General features: G+C 47.6%; 1 protein-coding gene across 3 annotated transcripts in view; it reads left to right on the plus strand.

Annotated features, from left to right (window-relative positions):
- cicb (capicua transcriptional repressor b) overlaps positions 1 to 21870 on the plus strand; it is a 42028-nt gene that overhangs the window by 17583 nt on the left and 2575 nt on the right. Inside the window, exons 3-20 of one of the 3 annotated variants that reach the window (XM_060064124.1) lie at positions 7866 to 8015; positions 8151 to 8316; positions 8888 to 8999; positions 9491 to 9673; positions 9863 to 9956; positions 12117 to 12295; positions 12840 to 12978; positions 13847 to 13944; positions 14139 to 15147; positions 15246 to 15385; positions 15549 to 15709; positions 17543 to 17721; positions 18861 to 19274; positions 19697 to 20025; positions 20363 to 20514; positions 20733 to 20893; positions 21301 to 21435; positions 21663 to 21794. In XM_060064124.1, the coding sequence (XP_059920107.1) occupies positions 7866 to 8015; positions 8151 to 8316; positions 8888 to 8999; positions 9491 to 9673; positions 9863 to 9956; positions 12117 to 12295; positions 12840 to 12978; positions 13847 to 13944; positions 14139 to 15147; positions 15246 to 15385; positions 15549 to 15709; positions 17543 to 17721; positions 18861 to 19274; positions 19697 to 20025; positions 20363 to 20514; positions 20733 to 20893; positions 21301 to 21435; positions 21663 to 21794 (3933 nt within the window). Of the gene's footprint in view, positions 1 to 7865; positions 8016 to 8150; positions 8317 to 8887; positions 9000 to 9490; positions 9674 to 9862; positions 9996 to 12116; positions 12296 to 12839; positions 12979 to 13846; positions 13945 to 14138; positions 15148 to 15245; positions 15386 to 15548; positions 15710 to 17542; positions 17722 to 18860; positions 19275 to 19696; positions 20026 to 20362; positions 20515 to 20732; positions 20894 to 21300; positions 21436 to 21662; positions 21795 to 21870 lie in introns of all 3 variants that reach the window. The other 2 variants (XM_060064121.1, XM_060064122.1) reach the window with 2 other exon arrangements.

Raw genomic sequence — 21870 nt, forward strand, 5'->3', positions numbered from 1 at the left:
AATTGCGTGACACATACTGGAGTGTGTGTTTTTTGTATAATGCACGCTTGGATATGTGGCGCATGATTGGCTGGACCTTGGATTTATGTGTTGTTCTATAGAGCGTGTATAATGTGCACTAGGATAGTTGGGGTAGGATGTACTAGTACTAGAGCGTGTATTCATGTGTTGTACTCTCACATGTGTATTAGGCACACTAGGGTGTTCTGTCTGTGGTGGACTAGAGTGCGTTGTACTATACAGTGTGTTTGTCTGGTGTTTAGGATGCACTGGAGTACGTGTACTAGAGTGTGTATGTGTTGTACTAGGGCGAGTATGAATTTGAAATGTGTTGTACTACATTGTGTATTGTCTCTGTTGTATTAGGGTAGGTTGAATAAGGTGTTAGCGACAAGATGAACGATCGAGTGTCATCAAGAACCGGATATGACGTGTGAGCCAAATGACTGTTGCCATGGTAACAAAGCAAACAGCACACATCCAAATAACACGCGCGTAACCGAATATTCTCAGAAGAAACTGTTGTGCTGTGTGTTTGTGTGGGGGGGGGGGGGGGGGGGGGAGTGGATGTGTGTGGGGTTGGGTGTTTGTGTGCGTGTGCGTGTGCGTGTATGTGTGTGTGTATGCCGCTATGTGTGTGTGTGGGTGTGTGGGTGTGTTTTTGCATGGGTGTTTGTGTGTGTGTGTGTATGTGCGTTTTTGTGTGTGTGTGTGCGTGTGCATGGCCGTCAAGGGGCTTCTGTTCATTTGCAACTTAAAACAAGGGGAACTTATTGTGCATAAGTGAAGAATAACACCTTTTTTTCAGTTTTAAATTCAATTATTCACATATTTATGTTATTCTTGCAAGTTCTAATTACAGTTCTACCTCATCGTGACAGACTTTGTTTATTTCACGAGGGAACTTTCCAGAAGAAATGTTCTCGCCCGACTCTGAGATCAGGGAGATGAGGGGGACTGTGGGCTACTTTAGGCAGGATCCATAGATCTTGTCTGTGCTCCGAAATCCCAGAATGAGTGGGCAGTAAATAAATGAGTTAAAGTAAAGAGAAATAGAAAAGCCCAGTTATCATGACCACATCATGATGGCACCAGAGACTTTCCGTCGTGGAGCAAGGCATTCATTGTGTGACTCCGTGTCGCTCAGCCTCCTGTGTGTGCGGTCCGTTTGTTTTGCAGAATATAATCATGACGATGTTTTGTTTGCTCCAAAATCTCTTATTTCAGTGACCGTGAATTTTTGTTTGGTGAAATACTTTTTTTTTTAACATGGTAACATTGATGTGCATGCAGAAAAGCATGTAAAAATGAACTTGACACAGCGTCACACACGCACACATAAAAGCGGTCACGCTCATGGACACGTGCGCGCTCTCCTCACCGTGTGACTTTGTGCTCCATGACCCATCTCTTTTGATCTCTCTGTATACCTCCATTTTTTTTTCTCGAAAATTGTCTCAAAACAGACTCACGACAAATTGTGCGTGTTAACCCTTTGCTCCATCGCACTGCAGTGGTGCGTTACCAACATCCCCCCACCACCACCCCCTCGCCCGCTCTCCCACTGCCATCCCCCACCGGCGCATCCCCCCCCCCCACCCTCCAGTCCTGCTCACTCCCCCTCTCGCTCTCTCTGGTCTACCCGGATACGGATACCCGGGAATAACATTCCCCTCCCTCCCTCCCTCCCTCCCTCCCTCCCTCCCTCCCTCTATCCCTCCCTCCCCTCCTTCCCTTTACGTAACGCTCAAAGCCGTGCATATCGGGGAGTGATGTGTAGGCCACGGCAACAGCCACATCTGGATCACTCCTCGCTCAGTTCGGTGTGGCCATGGCCTTGAACGTTTAACCAAAGGCCCCCATGCAAAATGCTCATTCTCAATTCATTGTGTTCTACACTTGGGAAGGAAAACATCAACATGAGTCTGCAGAGATAAGGCTCACCGCCTCCTAGACTTGGGTGCAGATTGATACCATCGGTGTTGTTTACCCGTAGGCTAAGTTAGTTCCCGTTTATTCATCCTAAAAGTGTGCCGTTTAGTTTCATCCCCCGACCCTGGTCATGTATGAAAGTGAGTTTGCACGAGACTTTGCGGTGGGCTTTTTTTCTCCTTCTCCCCTCATCCCAATCCTCTTTCCCTCTTGCCACTCACTGGTTCATTTATCTCTGAGCTTGCAGTGCCACCAGATGGTAGAAATCACACATTACATCGGCAGCTCGCAGCAGCTCAGAGACACAGCCGTCCACACACTGGTCTGAAGGCACCGTTACGTACGCCCTCCTCATTGGTTCAGGTTTGTGGCTAGGGAAGAAAAGGTTGCTCTGCCTCTGGTAGCCAAGGAGTCTGCTCATATCCTCAATGTGTTTGCTCGCGCCTTTTTAAATCCAATGACATGCAACATCGTTTAAATAGCGAATGAGCAGGGGAGAGATTTCACCAGATCCAGAAATTATTATTTTACATGGGTAATAAACACGCAGAGAAGGGGAATGGGGAGGATTGGTTTTGAGGAGGTAAAGTTTTGATGCTCATAGACCTGTTCTTTAAGGTCGCATTCAATGGCAGTTGAATGGGATTCCATCTGAAAAAACGTGACACCCATGGTTGCTCGGTTGTGACCGGTTGAAGGGAGATAGACCTAATGGTCATTGGTTGCCACAGGTTACTCGGGGACCCTTTGCCCGACAGGATTGTTGCCATAGTAACTACGAAGGATGGTAGATGGTTATAATTGGACGGAGCGAGTGTTGGATGGCTGGGAGAGCGACAGAGCAGAGGCGCCGCCGCAGTGGCGGTGGAGAGGAGGAGAGAGGGGCTCCGCTCTGCAGGTGTAGCGTCGACACGGGAGCATAAAGGTGGAACAAAAGTTTTGGCAGGGGGCATTTAAGACTCATCCATGACTGCAAAGCAGCCAATATAATACCTCGAACACCTACCCGTATCGTGGTGGTTGGTTTGCTACTTAGAAGGAACGCCATATAGTCTCCGGGATCTCTCTCTCAACCTCTGCAATAAACATTGACTTAAGAATGCATAACTATAGCAAGTTTGCCTCGTTGTTAATCTGCCTAAACCGGTTTAAACAGATTTTTTTCTATTACCATAAATTATTTGTCAAGTGAAGTGTTTAAACATTTCTTGTCTACATTTTTGTTATATGATATAGGTAAAAGGTAAGATATAGCTCAACTCCGGTAATTTACATACCTAACCTATAAACCTCAAACTACTATGGCTGATAACAATAATTTAGCCAATGAACTCTATTATGAGGGGCTTGTGTGATATGTTCAAGGGTTAAGCTCTCGGATGATCACAGCCATCGCTCATCCAACATATCTGCTCCCTCCCAATCCGCCCAGCACAGGCTGAAAGGGGTCACCATAATGCATTAGGTAACATCACAGAACAATCTACATAGCAAGTAGGACATCCCTCATAGGATACAGATCATTGATTTAGCTAATATAGAACATAGGTTATAGTGCAAAGGTCATATCCCAGGAAACAGAACATCCGATTTATCCCACAGGATATATAACATAGGATTTTCTCTGATAGGATATATAACATACAATATATCACATAGGATGTATAACATAGGATATGTCGCATAGGATATATAATATAGGATTTAGAACATTGGATATATCACATAGGCTTTATAACATAGGATATATAACATAGGATATATCACATAGGATATAGAATACAAGACATATCATACAACATAGAAAATGAGATATAGACTATAGGATGTAGGACGTAGTTATAGTTATAGTGTAAATTACCTTTCACTTATTAAATTGCACATATGTTATATGCTTATGATAAAGTGCATAGGCCATATCACATGACATAGCAAATAGGACATGGCACATAGGACATATCACATATGACATAGCAAAAAGGATATGGAACACAGGGTATAGCACACAGGATATAGCACACAGGATATATTCCATTGGATTAAGTAGATATTATTAAGTACATATGACAAAGAAAAGGATATAGGACATTGAAGATAGGAAAAAGAATAAAGGAAGCATCCATTTTGTAAGCTTGTTATAGAAAGATAATGGATGGCATTAGGTTGTACTTCAAGACTGAGCAGTTTTGGAACGATATATGGACTTTGAAAACAATTAAAAAAGTTTTTTACCATTCTGCGTTACTGGGCCATTCTGTGTGGGACAACCCTCTCTCGATCATATACACTGTGGTCTTTTCTTTAACTCTAGAGTCTAGATGATCAAGAAATATCATTTACAGCTCTTCTCACTTCTGCATGGTTCCAGTGGAAACTCACTCATGTCAATATCATGCCAACAAAGAGAGAGCTAGGATGGCAGAGGAGTTGCTATGTGGGTGTGTGTATGTGTGGGTGGGGATGAGGGGGTGCACGGTAGAATACAGCCTGACAATGACTGTAGAATATCACAATCACTTAGAAATATGCGTATTTTAACTTACTATATTTACGATTTCCTACTAACCATTTGCTATCATAATGTCAATTTCCTCGTCAGTTATTCTCTGCAAATACTACACCCAAGGTGATGGTTTATGGGACTGAGGGGTTAAGAGGCCCTTTACTAGGACCACATCTGCCAGAGGAACCTGCTGTGACCTTATTGGCCAGTGTCCCAACTCCCTAAGAGCCGCTGGGGGCCACGGTGGTTACCCCTCCCAGTTCTGTGCCTCATGGATTGACAGTGGAGAGAGTTCTGGTGCAGGATATGTTGCGACAACAACACACATGCACGCACGCACGCACACACACAATGTCCAGCAAGATACCAGCTGTGGCAGGTATAGGGGCGGTTTTCTGTCCAACCTTAAATGTCTTTACTATCCGTTGTTTCAGTTGACATCGCTACCATGGTCACATAAGAGAAGTTCTGTTTTCACAAGTTGTTTTCTCTCCGTCCACCCCCATCCCCGTCCCTCCCTCTTCTGAATCACAGAATGACTCTCGTTCTATTTTTACCCTCTGGTCCTCTCCTCTTATCCCGTTCCACCCATTTTCCTTCTCTTTCAAGACAGCCTCCCTTGCCTGCTCTCATTTCTCTTTTGTCTAGTTTCTGGCGGGTCTCAATACAAATTGCATATGTGGTAGTGGTGACATCCGGTGATGGGAGAGTAGCATTATTAAGAATAATTGGATTTACTGACCTAAAGCAAGTGGCATTACTTACTCTCTCACTCACAGTTTAGGAGCAACTCAGGGGGGGAGTGATCAAAAGAGAGGACACATTCACAATCTTTTTTTCAGATTCTTAACTAAAAGCCATTTCGAGTTTACTCAAACTTCCATTAAATTACAGGGTCCATCCATCCCTTAGAGAAAGTAGCCAAAGATAGTCACTCACAAAAACCCTATAGCCAACATTCAATTGCCGAGTTTGTTACAGAAGAATATACGTAACCACCATGTAAGCTTAAGTGCGCCCCCTTCATAAGATGGCTATTTTGAGTACTACACCTGGATCTTGGCCCCATGGCTGTTGCCCGTCCCAAGGGAGGGACTTCGTGTAACTTGTCAGGTCATTGGTTGCCCTACATCTGACCGCCGGCGTTTGATTCGCGTGTTCATACAGCCATGTAGTTATACTACGAACTTTTTACCAGTTGATAAGTGACAGCATACTTTAAGAAGTACGTATAGTAAAAAGACAATTTACAAGGCACACAAAATGGTGTTTGTCATTTAATGATGCCTTGTGTTTCTGCTTTTGCTGTTACGCTGACTATCAAGATTAGAACATTTGCATATGACTGACATTCCTCTGCATACTCTACCCAATCAGTAACCCTGGCACTCCGATGACTGGTTGTTGCTTCGGCCAATGCTGATGCCTAAATCCACCGAAAGGGGCGGGACACGGTTGGGCGAGGTTGACAGACTTGGAAGGGGGGCAAGCAGCCTAGTTTACAACAGGAGGAAGAGGGAGGGAAAAAAAGAAAGGAAGGGCTTAGGTTTTCAAAAGGGAAAAAAACAACTCGGTAAACTTGAGCCTTTCTCCGAAGATGTTAAACGAGGACATTTCCACGCGAAAAGGCCTCCACCACGAGAACTAATCGAGGCTGATGGTGCGCGCTGCCTCGTAGAGGGAGGAGGACGCAGCCCGGAGTGGCTCGAGCTAACCTGCTGCAGACGGACCTCACGAGCCGCTCGCTGCTGCTGCTGTTGCTTTTAATCACTGAGTATTAGAAGCCAATCATTCGGGGTTGAAATCCGCTTCAAACAGCTCCGGTTGGGCGTTTTGTTTATTGTCCTCGTTGACAACTGGAGCGGAGTTGGATGAAGCAGACTTGATATCTCCTCTCCGCGGACCGGAGCCGAGGGGATCCATCATCGTCGCTGCTGCTCCGCGTTGTAGTCCATCAGGGGCTAGCTAACGTGAGGCTGCCTAGCCCGAGTTTAGCTCGTAATAGTGGACACCTTATGGACGATCCTTGACAGATTTGTAGTCATCGTTTGACGGTTTAGGTAGTGGATGTACCTAATTTAACAACAGACGTGATACCCGCATCTCTGCCCTTAAGTTAACGTGGTGTTGATCACTAGTGTGTCGGTACAGGCAGGTGTGCACATTTCATGTCAGGGATGGAAACCACCGTAAATGGCATATGTATTTGTTTGGCGATTTGATTAAGAAAGGCTGTTCTCTTTTAAACAGACACGTTGTGTGTGCTGAATACACGTGAATAATTGTCGGTGTGGAGAACATGAGAACAGTTGCGTTTCTTTTGGCTGTTTGTGAGCGAAGGGTGCAGGACCAGGGGCGTTCCCGAGGGTCTGGACCTGTATACTGGGAGCTCTGGTTGATGCAAGGGGCAGCTAAACTGGCCGGTGGGAATTATGTGAACCAACACTGACAGACCCCGGTGTTATATTAGCAGAGCCCTCTCGGACATGAAGTCCTCAATGTGTCTCAGTTAGCGACATATGTCAATCATAGCCAACATCTGCCTATTGCCTCACTAGCTCGATAGTCACGGTTGTCCTGCTACGTCTGCCTTTTGAACTAGATTATTCCACAGGGGGGTTGTTTTAGTGTGTTATGATCTTCTGAGATCACGTAATCACAGCACCGGTTTCATTGATCTACAGATCTAACGTGTCTCCAAAGATAGATGCGTAGTTTACGGATCCGTGTTTTAATCCAGGCCGGGGACGAGAGCGAGGCCTTGTTAACCAATTCGGCGCCATTCTAATGCGCCGATGTAAACAAACAGTGAGAGGGCATCGGGGGTAATTAGACCAAGGCGGAATCTTACCTTGATCAGTCATTTTCTAGTTTGTCTAATCAATTCCGTTTTAATTTAGCTCAATATACAAATGTAATCATTTTGTAGTACATTTGCCCATGGATATTTGATTATTCTGTTCGAATTATCAAACTGCGGTGTTCTCCGAGAAGGAAAGAGATGGAATCCCTGCGTCATAAAATCGTAGTGATGTCCAACTATAAATAACGACTGCACTTCGACAAACAACTGGAATAATGCAGTGAATAATGTGAATGATGATCGCAAACTGAAGGGAAAACAGCTGATGCATCAACCACGGTCCACTTAGTATTTTCTCAGAATCAGATCAAACTTTTCGTTGAAGTATCATCCCTTCCAAGAAGGGACATCTTTTTTTATTATAAGCAGCAGCAAGACTTTGCTTCGACCATGTTTTCTTCAGAGAATCCTCAATATCTGCGTCAAGGATTGAGCATGTTTGGTCAGTGTAACCGTATTTATGTGTTTACAATTTATCGTATTCATTATTTATTTATTTTCCCAAGATAGCACCATGTCAAATATTGCTAGGCATTGCATTTATATTGAAAAATCCTGTCTCTACAGTGTGGACCAATGTGGAGCCACGGTCTGTTCCTGTGTTCCCCTGGCATTCATTGGTCCCTTTCCTGGCACCAACCCAATCAGATGCGTTTGCTCAGTCAGGAGAGGGCCAACAACCAATCAATCACCCTCAAGCAGCAAGTCTAAAGTCAGGTGAACAAATTTTTTTACTGTTCCAATTGTTTTACACCAGTTGTCTTCATGATTTTTAAAGATGGAATGCGTTTTTGTGTGTTTCCCATTGATCGTTACCAATGCTCTATGCCAAAAACATGTGATTTACCTCAGAATGCCAAGGGATGCCGGTGGTGTTACAGGAGCCTGCGGAGGTACCCATGACCGTGGAGAGGGGTCCCCAGTCGCGGCCTCTCCCCTCGGTGGACGAGCCAGCTCCAGAGAGGGAGAAGGAGGCGGAGCGGCCCGACAGCGAGACCGAAAGTGACGTGGATGACCCGTAAGCCAAACCTACTGTTGTATTTGAAGTGTATTAGACATGCCTGAGACCACTGTTATGTTCGCAAAGTTTCACGGTTTTCCATTGTTCAGTTCCTCTTCGTTGGTGTCGGTGTGTTAGAGAAGTTGTGGGTTGCTCAACATCAGACTTTGATAGATATTTATTTTGAAAAAAGGAAAATGTGTGGGATATTTTTGTAGGCTTGTTCTAAATTTGGCAGCGTAGCTTACGGCTAGAGCGGCGATAACGGGAACTAAAGCATTCCTTCTCTTTATGACAATATGAAAGGCAGTGGTCAGGCTGCCAGTTATTGACTTGGAGGCGCTGCTCAATCTGCTGATCTGTGTTTCACAAGGAACCAACTGCCAGGGCCCTGAGCCGTAGACTAACCGGTAGTTCTGGCATATATCAAAATGGAAAAAGGCGAATATTAACATCCAGAAGGAGCAAGCAGAACATTCAGTATCTGGGGCTCCATGGTTGTACGTGGTTAATGCGTTTAGTTGTCAACCAGTTATTTTTGTGTAATGATCTTCAGTGTCTTGTGTAATGTATTTTCTCCCTCTTCCAGGTTCCTCCCGGGAGTCCTGCCAGACCCGCCCCTTTTGGCTGTACCGGTGAAGAGACGCACTCAGTCCCTCAGCGCGCTGCCCAAAGACGGGGACAAGAGCAGTCCTGGGAAGGTACGCCCCGGACTCCACATCTACACTTCTCATCACTACACTAGTAAACCAATGTGTAGGCTTGGTTTTGTGTGGAGAATTGACTATTTAATCATTTTACAGACACTTTTATCTGAAGCAATTTACAGTTAATCTATTACGAAACGTGTTATTAATGAACACCGGCTCATTAATTAATTACTTACTTGTAATGTATCTTAAACTTGAAGGCATACAACACTGCCCGTATTATGTAGAAATAGTCATATCAAATTAAACATGAGAAACTCTGCTAAACACAACTCAAACACCAAGCATATTAATTAGATTAATTAGGAAATAAAAAATAGGCTGGAGCTTAAGAGGTTAATACATTTTAGGCATATTTCAGGGTTTGGGCATTGCTCAAGGAAGACTACATGTAGACTGTGGACATTGGGTTTAAACCCAGATACATTTTCGGCTGGGAGTCAAACACCCTAAGCACTACACAATGCTCTCTATCCTCTCAGAGGGAGAAGGACCACATACGGCGGCCCATGAATGCCTTCATGATCTTCAGCAAGCGTCACCGGGCGCTGGTGCACCAGCGGCACCCCAACCAGGACAACCGCACCGTCAGCAAGATCCTAGGGGAGTGGTGGTACGCGCTGGGGCCCAAAGAGAAGCAGAAGTACCACGACCTGGCCTTCCAGGTACGCAGGCACAGATGCGCATCCAAAACATACAGAGCCAATCAGCAGTATTACTAGTAATATATATAGGCATTTAGCAGACTGGAGACTGTTCTGTCCCCACACTAGACTATCCTGCCTCCCCTGATAGCAGGTTCAGAATATCCTGTCTTTTCTAAAGCGGCATTTACCCAAACGGCCCGTTCCCAGGTGAAAGAGGCCCATTTCAAGGCCCATCCAGACTGGAAGTGGTGCAACAAAGACAGGAAGAAGTCCAGCTCTGAGGGCCGCGGCATCCCTAGCGGTAAGGACGCCAGAGAGAGGTCCATGTCTGAGACCACAGGTCAGTCTCACCCACAATCCTCCATACACATACACATGCACACTAGGGGTGCAACGATACATGGATTCGTATTGAATCGGTAAGGACGTCACGGTTCGCATGGATTTACACGGAGAATACACGGTATGAAATGAAATAAAACTGGCGTTCGAATTAATGTAATGCCGAACTAGGGCTGGGCGATATATCGAATATATGCGATGTATCGCGAGATGTTCTCCAGGGGATGTATAAAATGCCCCTATCGCGAACATCGAATATAAATTGGCACGCAATGTTTCTTTTTGCCGCCGCCGGCATACTCGTTGTGCTTTCACGCGACGGGGCGACAAGATCTCATACAAAGTGAACGTAGAGACGCGTATCTGCCAATCAGCGTTCAACAGCGTGGCCACTGAGTGACATGTGTAACGTAACAGCCAACCAGCGTTCAACCGTCAAACTCGGTGCAGTGCAGTCCGGGGTGAACTGCAGCACGGAGGAGAAAGTGATTGTTGCCGTTTGCGACTCCCGGAGCTCTATATATAATAATATAATATAATTGTTTATATAATATCACGGCCAAAAGCTCTGTGTGCCTCCTGATGGCCGTAGCGTGGGGAGCTCTCATAGGGATTGGGCTTCTCGGGGTTTGTTTAACGCACAGCGTTCCCTTCTCTCGCTATTTCCGGTGGCTCTCTAAACACACTCACTCCCCCCGCCCATTGCGAGTCCACGAGATTCTCATGGACGCGCGTGTGTGACGTAGTCTGGAAGGCGCGCTGCTGTAGGTGTGTGTACCTCCGACCGGTGAGTGAGAACAGCGTGAGAGAAAAAAGGATGGAAACTGAAGATTTGGTTTTGAAAAAGAATAGCATTGGATCCGTCGTCTGGCAGTGTATATAGAATAATTATTATGCAAACAGTTCATAAATAATTAACGGTTTGAATAAATGCTGTGTTGGTAAATCTAACTTGCTGTGATTTTCCTTTTCTTATGTGCAAGTTCTAAATTGTTCCAATACAAAGCACTGATGAGTTTAAACAATATGTTGTTTCATGTAATCTACATGCAGACTTATATTTCAGGAATACTAGAATTATTACTGACGTAACATTATGCCAGACATGGTTGAATCGAGCATTGATGATGTGCTCGAGAGGAGATTCAAAACATATCGAGATATATATCGTGTATCGAGATATAGTAAAAAAATATCGAGATATTCATTTTTGGCCCATATCGCCCAGCCCTATGCCGAACTAATGTTTGATACGCGATCTTCTGGGACAACTGAGACGCCTGAAAGGGTGCCGGCAAGTTCGAGCTACACAAGTTGATTGGTCGACAGAATAGCACTTCCGTGAGACAGGGGGATAATAAACAAACACATTATCCGCAAGGTATTTCTGGACAACGGCGAAAGCTTCGCTTATTGCAGAAATGTCGCACAAAAGTTTGCCGTCCTTCTTGGACGTCCTACATTGTTGATCTTTGTTCATTGTGCGCGTTCTTCTTTTTCCTTGGTTTTATTAGCACGCTACACTGTGTCAGGCTGCTATGAGGTCACAATGCTAACCCCCCCCTACCAAAATGGTACTGTCGTCGGTGGAAACGCGAGCCGTAACTGAGCTGCACCGAAATGCACCTTCACTACTTCACCAAGCCGCCCCGATCCGACCCGTACCCTCCGGGGGAAATGCACAAATTCTGTGTACTTTGCCCTTTCATAAATAAGACATGCTAAATTTTCTTATTTCTTTCTTATTTTGTTTACAAGTTACGGATGGAGTCTGGAGGTTATGTGGGGTACTTATTGTTTACTGTTTACATCTTAGATTACACAATTCAGGCTGTTGCAGCTAGCTCAGGGGAGAGACTGTATGACACTAGGTGGTACAACCAGAGACAATAAAAAAAGAATTTCTTCTGCATTTTTGTTTTTTATTTCCATTGTACCGAACTCGTACCGAACCGTGATCTCTGAACCGAGGTATGAACGGAACCGTGACTTCAGTGTACCGTTACACCCCTAATACACATGCGTACACAGAATGCTCTCACACTATCTAGAGGCATCCATACTTTGCCCCGGTTTCCCACAGTGTTTTATCAAACTGTTCCTCTGTGCCTGGTTATAGAGCCTCATTCAGTGGAGCTGAAAGGGGCAGGGGCGGGTCTGGTGGGCGTGTCCGAGCGGAGCGCAGGAGAAGGTCACGTGGGCCAGCTGACCCGCCCCCGAGCCTTCTCACAGAGTGCCATGCACAGCCTGGAGCGGGGAGAGAGGGGCAACACACAGGCACTGGCTGAGCTGGCGCAGGTACAACAGGGCTGGGGGAACTCATCACTATTCACACTGTTAGTGATGCAGCAAAATACATAGGTTTGTCTTTCAGGGGCTTAATGATTGCAAAAAGGGCTGGCTTTTTGGTTTTGTCAGTCCTTTCTCTAAAAACGTTTCTCTTCACATAGCAGTACATTAACTAAGCTTCATTGTACTTTGAAAATATTAAAACCAACCGCAATGTTTTATGAACTTCTACACACAGGAGTAATACAATTAATTTAAGTATTTTTGAGTGATTGTGAAATTGTGGGGCGAAGAAAAAAAAAAAATTGGCCGATACCGTTGCTTTTTCGGTTTTGTTAATATAACCTTACTGAAATATATAATTCTAAATGTATGCGACACGGCAGATAAACATTGGCCACAGCCACTTTTGAATGTCATCATATTTGCCGATGTCCAGATAGCGTGAACATCAGGCTTTCCCGTCTGGCCGATAAACCCGTGCATCCCTGTTGTTGTTCTTTGTGGTGGTTCATGAGTGGCCCTGCTACAGACAGACTCTACCTTCCTTCAGATGTGTGGCGACGGAGCGGGACAATTCTCGGGCCGGCCCCCGCCTCAGTCCCGGGCCCAGCGGGGAGTTAGCGAGGACATGACCAGCGACGAAGAGCGCATGGTCATCTGTGAAGAGGAGGGCGATGACGATGTCATTGGTGAGAAGTTGTAGCTATACACAGTGCCCGTTAGAGTGGAGAGCAGGACTCCCAGAAGGCTGTGTGTCTGCCCGCCCCTTACTTGTGCCGGGTTATAAATAAATACATTGAGCATCTCCGAGTGTCCTAAAAAAAGATTTGATGTCATAATGTAGAAAACACCGCCGCTTCCCGGCCACTTGTCCAGCATACAAAGTCTATATTGTCACTTGACGTGTGCAGTCACTATTAAGTTTTTCATTTTAATAAACAAAATACGATCATTTTAATCATGTGGTCTCTTAGTTTCTTTGGAGAATAGTAACAATAAAAAAAGTCACCCACCATGATCTTGGAAATGGTCATCAATATGCAGGTGAAAATGTGACCTCAGAGATAAAAGGACTGATGTTCCACCATGGTTCTTAGTCATGGGTTGCTACAGCTGTTGCCTTAATCTCTACAGCTGTAGCTTTGGCCAATGTCGACAATTACAATTTTGATTAAGATCAATACAAAGTATATCCATCCATAGAAAAAAAGTACATATATACAGTAATAACAGACTCATTTTAATTTAGATGCAATAATGAGATAATATATTTCACACAATGTTTGGGAACCAATAAGAAACAGAAAATGTCATTTTCTGTGCTTCTATGCACAGTCTCCCTGCATTACATCCACAACAAATTGAATTTCAACTAATCCAATCTCTGCTCCTCTGGTTGCCGACTTTCTGTTCCCTTTTTAAGAAATCCAATATAAATTAGAGTGCACTTATTTTTATATTGTCTGCCATGGACTGTGTGCTCCATTGTGATTGGCTAATAAAGGCTCCCATTCAAATCCCTTGTGTAACCATCGCCCTTGCAATTCCTTCCTACAGAGGACCCCTATCCCACCAGCTCCATCGACCTCAAGTGTAAGGAGCGAGTGACCGACAGCGACAGTGACAACGGTTCAGAAGACGAGGGGGAGCGCAAGGTGAAATACTATACTGTCTGAAGTACTCGCACAGAAGCAGCCCTCCGTGTTTCGTTGTTTGTTTGATCATCCAGAAACAACACACGAGGAGAGGATAAGGAGTTGGTTCATCCCTCATTGGGCCCAGATGGAGTTGTTAAAACCTTTTTTTTTATTTATTTCATTTGGATCTTTTTGTCTCTCCTTCTCCGCAGCGGGCGTTTGCGCCGGTCATCTGCTCCTCCTCCTTCCAACCCACGCCACACAGCAGGAGCGTCTCCCTCTCCTCCTACACCGCAACCAAACGCCACGACGAGGGCCGGCCGGAGGCGGGGGGGCTCGCCGACCGCCGGAGAAGGGCGGGAGATGGGGAGAGTAAGGATGGATATAGAGGAGGAGGAGAGGGAGGCGGCATGACGTCCGCTCCTCTCCTGCTCTCCTCCTCTGGTAACTCGGTCATATCCAGCACCTCGGGCATGGGCCTCCCTGCCTCCACGGTCGGCCACCTGGGCCTGAGCACCATGGTGGGCATGGGGTCGGTGAGGGTGGCCTCCACCGTGGTCACCAACGTTGTGCGTCCGGTGATCAGCTCGCCGGTGCCCATCGCCAGCAAACCCCGTGATTTAGGCCCCTCCCCCGGCCCCCTGCACGACAGGAGGTCCATGACCCCACATCTGCAGCAACAGCAGCCGCAGCAGCTGCTGATTGGCTCCGGAGCAGGAAGTGGGGCGGCGGTCAGCGGGTACTACTCCTCCCCCTCCTCAACGCACACCGTGGGTGCAGCGGTCGGTCCTGGAGGGGTCATGACCAATCTGGTGCTGGGAGGGGCGTTTTCCGCTCAGCCCACTGTGCAGCTCATCTCCCCACCCCAGCATCACCAGGCAGCACCACAACAGGCCCCTCCCACGAGCCACTTGGCAGCCCCGCACAGCCAGACCAACGGGCCCCTGCCCCTCTCCCTGCTGCAGCCCCACCTCCTCTCCGGCCCCTCCCTCACCTCTCCCGGGGGCAAGGCCGTCACACAGGTGCAGTACATCCTTCCCACCCTGCCTACCAATGCCAAGAGTTCGCCCCAGCACGTCAGCCAGCCAACCAGTGTCTTCAACCTACCCACTGCCCCGCCCACACACGTGTCCTTGGCCAATGGGAAGCAACATGGTTCAGGTGCTCTGGCCGGCTACGCGACCAGCCAAGGCGTGGGACTGATCAGCCCTGGAGCCAGAGGTGATAACCTTTGTAGAGCATTATGATCAAATACATCCTCAGCTTATAAATGTTTGGGCTCCTCTGACTTCTCTTTTATTGTTCTTTTGTTTCTTCAGTGCAAACCCAGTCCCCGGGGCTCCAGGGCAAAATGCTGGTTCCCATGGCAACACTGCGGACTGTGCCGGCCACCTCCCAGCAGTTCCCCATTGTTGCCCCACCCCTTCCTGTCCAGAACGGCGCTCAGGCAGGAAGCAAGGTCAGTGAGCATGTCACTGCTGGGACAGACGCTAATTACACACTCACTTATTCATGGCAAACATTAAAAGTTTTCTGGGCACGCTGTTCGTATTCCAAATGCACATTAGACGAGCGATGGAGCGCTGCCATCGCTCACCGCCATCTCCGGGTCTTTGTTCCAGATTATCCAGATCGCTCCCATGCCTGTGGTCCAGGCCCAGCTCCCCCAGGGCGGAGCGGTGCATCCTGCCAGCCCCTTCCCCGGGACGCTGGGTACAGCTGCCGTCATGGCCTCTGGGTCAGCTCCCTCGCAGACGCTGCTGCTGCCACCTGCCTCCACCAGGTGGGGAACAATGCAGGCACACGCACACGCACACACACTCACACTCACGTACACACACACACACACACACACAAACACACACGTAGGGGCTGCACAATTTCACGTGGGGCATAATCGTAGGGTTTAATTCTTATTAAAAGTGGATGATAGTTTGCTGTTTTCTCCCACTGTCCATCTTTAATGCGTTGTTTGATGACATTCATTTGATTCTTGAGCTGTAATCATATTAATTGAATACAGCTGATCCTATTATATTAGTACTAGAGTATTAGATGCAATATCTCAGCTTTCTTAGTCATCATATTCACATTACTATGTTTTCATATTTTCTAACGCTCAATCAAAACTAAACCTTACAAACGCACAGCTTGATATGAATCCCCGTCGGCTTGCCCAGCCCTGACACACACATTACATCTGTCCAGTCAGCACAGGCCAACAGGAAGCACACACCCCGGCTCACAGAGGGCTGGTAACGGTTTGTGTGAACGGCCGTGAGAAAGGTCCCACCGAGCCCACCCCCAAGCAGGGGGAAATCAACACAACAAGGTCAACTAAAGGGACCACTCTGAGCTGCATTCACCTACTGTAGTGCCCCCCCCCCTACACACACACACACCTCTATTGTGATTAATATCCACTTACATTAATATCCACTTCCACTTTCATCAGTTTATCTAATTGTATTTTACGTTTTATTCTACTCTAAAGACTTTTATACGTTAGAGAATGAGCATTAACAGGGTTGACTGATGTGTGGGTGGATTGGGATTTTAATATTTTCAATTTCAAATAATTTGGACCAAAAATAAATGAGCGAGGGTGGACTGAAGAAGACGCACGATGCAGGTTTAAATAGATCTTCATTAAAGAGATGGTCATTTGTGGTACAGTACCACGCCTGAGCAGGAACGTCACCAGCAGGACCGGACCCTGTGTCGGCTCATGGTAGTGTGAGCCTAGCTCCATAGGCCCCGGCTGTAGGAGCCTGGAACAGCGACGTCTGTTCAGGACTGAGTTGGGGCCGACGCTGCCTGCCTGGTTTAAACCACAGTGGTGTATCACTGGTCCTATTGGTTCAGCTCTGCTCTGGAGCCGCTGGTTCACCGTTAGTCATACTGCTGTCGTCGGCCCGCTGCCTCTGCCTGCCCCCGCCTACGCATGACTGACAGACAGACAGAGAGAAAGACACTCATCTGAGGCTGCTGCCTCTGATGCACACCGCCCTCTGACCCCTCATGCAGCAGTTTGTTGTCTCTTCCTCTTTCCATTTTTTCAGAGTCTTGTTCACCACTCCCCTCCTGTTTCGTCTGCTGTTGTGTGTGTGTGTTCTCCCTTAAATTAACTTTAATATGGTTGTTTTCAGACTTCTACCTTTTTAACAGTTTATGCATAGGTGTAAAAATCGTGGTCATTCTATGATGCTAAGGGTGGGTTTCTGTAATTCATCTGTGTTTTGCTGCATTTCATTACAAAATGGTACCTGGCTTTTTTTAGTTTCTCTGGATTCTATTGGCCAGAGACTCATAGAATCAGAGAGTGGAAGGTTTGACTCCAATGAATAATGCTAAAAAACTTGGATGGACGTTCAGGTTCTTTCACTTACTTTTGCATTAAGGAAACCTAGATAGATACCAATTCTAACACTATATCTACATCATATTATAATAAAGCACACAAGAGTTGTTGAGGACAAGGAATATCTGATTCAGGTATAATACACGGAGTAACGAAACTGATCTGAGCAACTGCTGTGATGTTTGACTTTTACCATTGCTCAAATGTCCTCTTCTGCTTCCCCCTTTTCTCTCTCTCGCTCTATCATAAATGTAGGATCACCTATGTGCAGTCCACTCCAGGGGTCCCCTCCACTTTGCCCTTAGTCTCCACGACGACGGGCTCCTCCCCCAGCCATCAGGCTCTGCCGTCGGCCGGATCTGCATATGTCCCTTCGACCATAGCAACGCTGGGCTTCACCGCCCTCGCTCCCCCAGTGCAGCCGCTGATGCCAGGTCAGTGCTCTGGAGGCGGTTCTTAGGTCTCCTGTATTAACGGGGACCTATCGGGGTTGGAGGGAGTATGTTGATACCCGAAAACGGTGCAGTTTACGGTCAATCAACAAACAAATGCAACCTTGATAAGGAAGTAAGAGCTCATCTGTCTGTTTCCAATGTGCAATGAACTGCTACACTCTCTTCTGCCACAGGGTGGAAGCAACTGTCTGCAAATCACATTTTTTCACCATTCTTTATCAAACATAAGAAACCCATCAACAATCCAGTATAAGGCTGCTAGGCATGTTTGAGTAAAGACTAGCAATGGTCTCTCAACTGCATAAGCTTGCTATTCATATCTTTGTCTTAATTGGCTAGGCTTGGCCTACAAGCCAAGAGGAATTACTAATCTATCATATGTCTTATTGATTGCTTCAAATGGGGTGACTTTGAAAAAAACGTTTCACTTTACTCCATATTCTGCGTGTATGCCGATATATTTTTAAGATGAGGATGAGGAGTACGACATAAATCAGGCAGCACTACATACCTCGCTTTCATTTACATTTATATAGCCTAGGGTTTTCTCATCTGTCGACCATAGAGACATAGAGGGCTTCTTGTTTGGAATTGAATCTAGCACCAATTGAGGAATTTAACTTAAACAAATCTAATTCACTGTTTCCTAAAGGTCATTCATTATTTCTGCCTGTATTCTCCGCCAATCGCAACATCCATCCAGCAGGTTGCATATGTCAGAGAATACAGCTAGTTTTTCCACCCTAAATCCTATTCTACTCTGAATGTCCTCAATCTGATTTCAGTTGTTCTCACACAGGGGACTGTCGCATGTAAAAAGAAAGAGGGAAAAAAGAATGGCACTAGCTGCCACAAGCTCCTAGTCTTTATCCTCGTGCTCAAGTCCGCTGCTGACATTAGATCAATCCCTCTAGCCTCGGATGACCACAGCGACCCTGGATAAGTGGCAGTTAAGAATTTTCCAATAAATAGGAATAAATGTGACAAGCAAGATGACGAGATTTATAACGACTAGTATCGTTCTACCTGAAGAAAATCCCCCAACCATAGCATCTATTGATTGGATATATATTGGATTCAATGAAAGGACTTGCTCTCATCTTGTTGCTGTCGTCCAGGTCAACCAGCGCTGCTCGCCCCCGCCCCGTCCCTACAGCCCCCCACCCCTGCCACCGGGGGGCAGGCGGTCACCACCATCTACCCTGCCTTGTCCAGTGGCAACACCGGCGTGGTGTCCATGGCGACCATGCCTCCCAGCATGGTCTACTCCGTCTCCAACCCTTCCGGCGGCTCCATGCACATTCTGTCCAAGCACACGGTGGGACCGCCGACCACCATCACACACACCCACACCCTCAGCTACGCCCACCTGGACCGGCAGGCCGAGAGGCACGCCGATCTGCTGGGGCAGCAGGACCGGGCCATGGAGAGGCCGGCCACCATCAAGACCCCCTGCAGCAGCGCCGGGTCGGCCAGTGGCCCGGCGGTGTCCATGAGGGCCTGCAGCCCCCCACTCTCCATCCACCCACCCGGTAGGACCCGCTACCTCTCAGCCAATACACATCCTCCTTTCTTTAGAGGCATTCTGTCTGTATTTACATGCTACTGTTCACTATTAGACCATATACTCGGATCAGATACAGGAACTAGTGTTGACACATACATTAAGCTCCAATAGATTGGAATTTAAGTCTGTATTTCTACCCAGTGCCGTGGATTTTTCCAAACCCCTTGTAGCCTCTTTAAATAATTAACCTCCACAGAAAGGTCTGCAGTCTATCCGTCAACCTCCCTGAGCAAGATGCTCCTACCTGCTTATTAATGATGTGTATCTTAAAAAAAAAGTCTGCTAGAAGACCTGATGGTAGTTGTATAAATATTTAACTGTGATTCATGTCTTACTGAGTTCCATTACTTGATATCAGGTCTAGAAATATGTCATCTCATTTAACAGGCAGTGCACCGGGCACACCCAAACTCCCCCTGCCCTCCGCGAGGACCCCTCAGAAAGTGAAGGCCATGGTGGCCAACATCCCCGTGGGCAACTATGAAGGAGGGGGCCGCGGAAAGGACAGGGACAGGGAGAAGGAGCGAGAGAGGGACCGAGAGAGGGAGAGAGAGAGGGAGGCAGCGGCCTCTCGTTTCTCCTTTGAGCCCGAGCCAGCGGGCTCCCCGTCCTCCCACCCCAGCGAGGAGCTGTCCTCCTCCGACAAGCACCCCGAAGGCACCAGCGCCGCGGACGCCTCCAGCAGCCGCAGCCGGGACAGCAGTGCCAGCAGAGAGGTAGGGGGCCGGGTCACAGCTCGGTGAGGTGTGGCGTGTGGATGTACATTAAGGCATTCATCATCAGGATGAGGATATACATCACGATATCTGTTGAAACGTTTTAAATCTGAGGTTAAATAACGCAATTCCTATCAATAATGTGGAAATAGCATGGAAGTCACTCGACGGTATTCCCAGAGCAGCCAGTAATCTTTATTCTTATAAATACATTTTGCAAATAATGTATATCATTAAATGACTGTCCACATTCTAGTAGCTACTGCCCAGCCTTAACTATTTGGTGGTGAGGAGTTCTCTCATCAGCGTCTCCGTGGCTGTGTCCTTTCCTCTGCAGACTGGATGGAAGGAGTCCCTCCCCTCCTCTCCTCTCCCTCCCCCCTCTGAACCGGCACTGCCCCCCCCGCAGACCGACAAAGAAGCCCCCCCACCAAAGAAGATCAAGGCCCGGCCCCCGCCTCTCAAGAAGACGTTTGACTCTGTGGATAAGTGAGTTTATATTGATCCTTTGTGTCCGCTGTGAATTAGAAAAGTCTTCACCGACGTACCCACTAACAATATCCCAGGCTCGCTTGGTATGAAGCATCATAGAAGAGAGACCTACCCTCTCATGCCATAGATCAGGCAGCATGTGTACTGCCGCCCTCCCGGCGGGCCCCCAGGCGAGCCTGTGTATATTCACGTGTCCTCTGCGTGTCCCCGTGTTGGTCGGGCAGGGTACTGTCGGAGGTGTACTTCGAGGAGCGCTTCGCCGAACTGCCGGAGTTCCGGCCGGAGGAGGTGCTGCCCTCGCCCACGCTGCAGAGCATGGCCACCTCCCCGCGCGCCATCCTCGGCAGCTACCGCCGCAAGAGGAAGAACTCCACAGGTGGGTCCCCCCAGGGAGCGCTTCGGAGTCAGGGGGCCGACGGAGGGACGCGGCGGCTCTCCCTGTTTCACCACGCGCCGTGGCGTTGTGTCTGCGGGGGTGACGGTGGGCCGTTCCCCTGATTGGTCGTAGCCTGGGTTACGACCTGATGAACCTCCTCGGTCCCAGTATTGAACGGCTTTGGGTTTGGCCTGGAGGCCGGAGCGCTCCAGGCCTCCTGACCTGGGGTGATCATTGTGGACTCTCACTGCGTAGTATGATGGGGTCTTGGAGTAGGGAGTAACATGAGCACTGTGTTGAATCCTGTATCTGAACCACCAACAGTTTCCCATGCGTGATCAGAGTTCTGCATTGGGTTTGGGATGTGGTTTGAGAGGGTTTTGCCGTCTGCCCCTCCGCCCCCCCAGACCTGGACTCGTCCACGGAGGACCCGGTGTCTCCGAAGAGGAAGAGCCGGCGCCGTTCCAGCTGCAGCTCGGAGCCCAACACCCCCAAGAGCGCCGCCAAGTGTGAGGGAGACATCTTCACCTTCGACCGGCCAGGTAAGGACATCCGCAACATGTCGGGTCTACCAGGGAAATCAATTCAGACAACATGAGAAACAGGAATTAGATCGATTTTAAAAGGATTGTGAAGGGCTCATAAAGGTCTTGTATATTCAAAATACCGTGAAAAATATGTGATTCCTAGCCACAGGAAAACACACACGCACACAAACCACAGGCCAGGCTGACCTTGTTCCCACCCATAACACAAGCTCTCTCCCCAGGCACGGACGGGGAGGACATCCTGGGGGAGCTGGAGTTCGATAAGGTCCCCTACTCGTCTCTGAGGCGCACCCTGGACCAGAGGAGGGCTCTGGTCATGCAGCTCTTTCAGGAGCACGGCTTCTTCCCTTCAGGTAGCCCAGGCTGGTCCAGAGAAATAAAATAATGGATTCCTAACACACATAATGTAATACGAAAAGAGAAAGTCGC

The sequence above is a fragment of the Gadus macrocephalus genome, chromosome 11 (assembly GCF_031168955.1).
Source record: "Gadus macrocephalus chromosome 11, ASM3116895v1".
Classification (NCBI taxonomy): domain Eukaryota; kingdom Metazoa; phylum Chordata; class Actinopteri; order Gadiformes; family Gadidae; genus Gadus; species Gadus macrocephalus.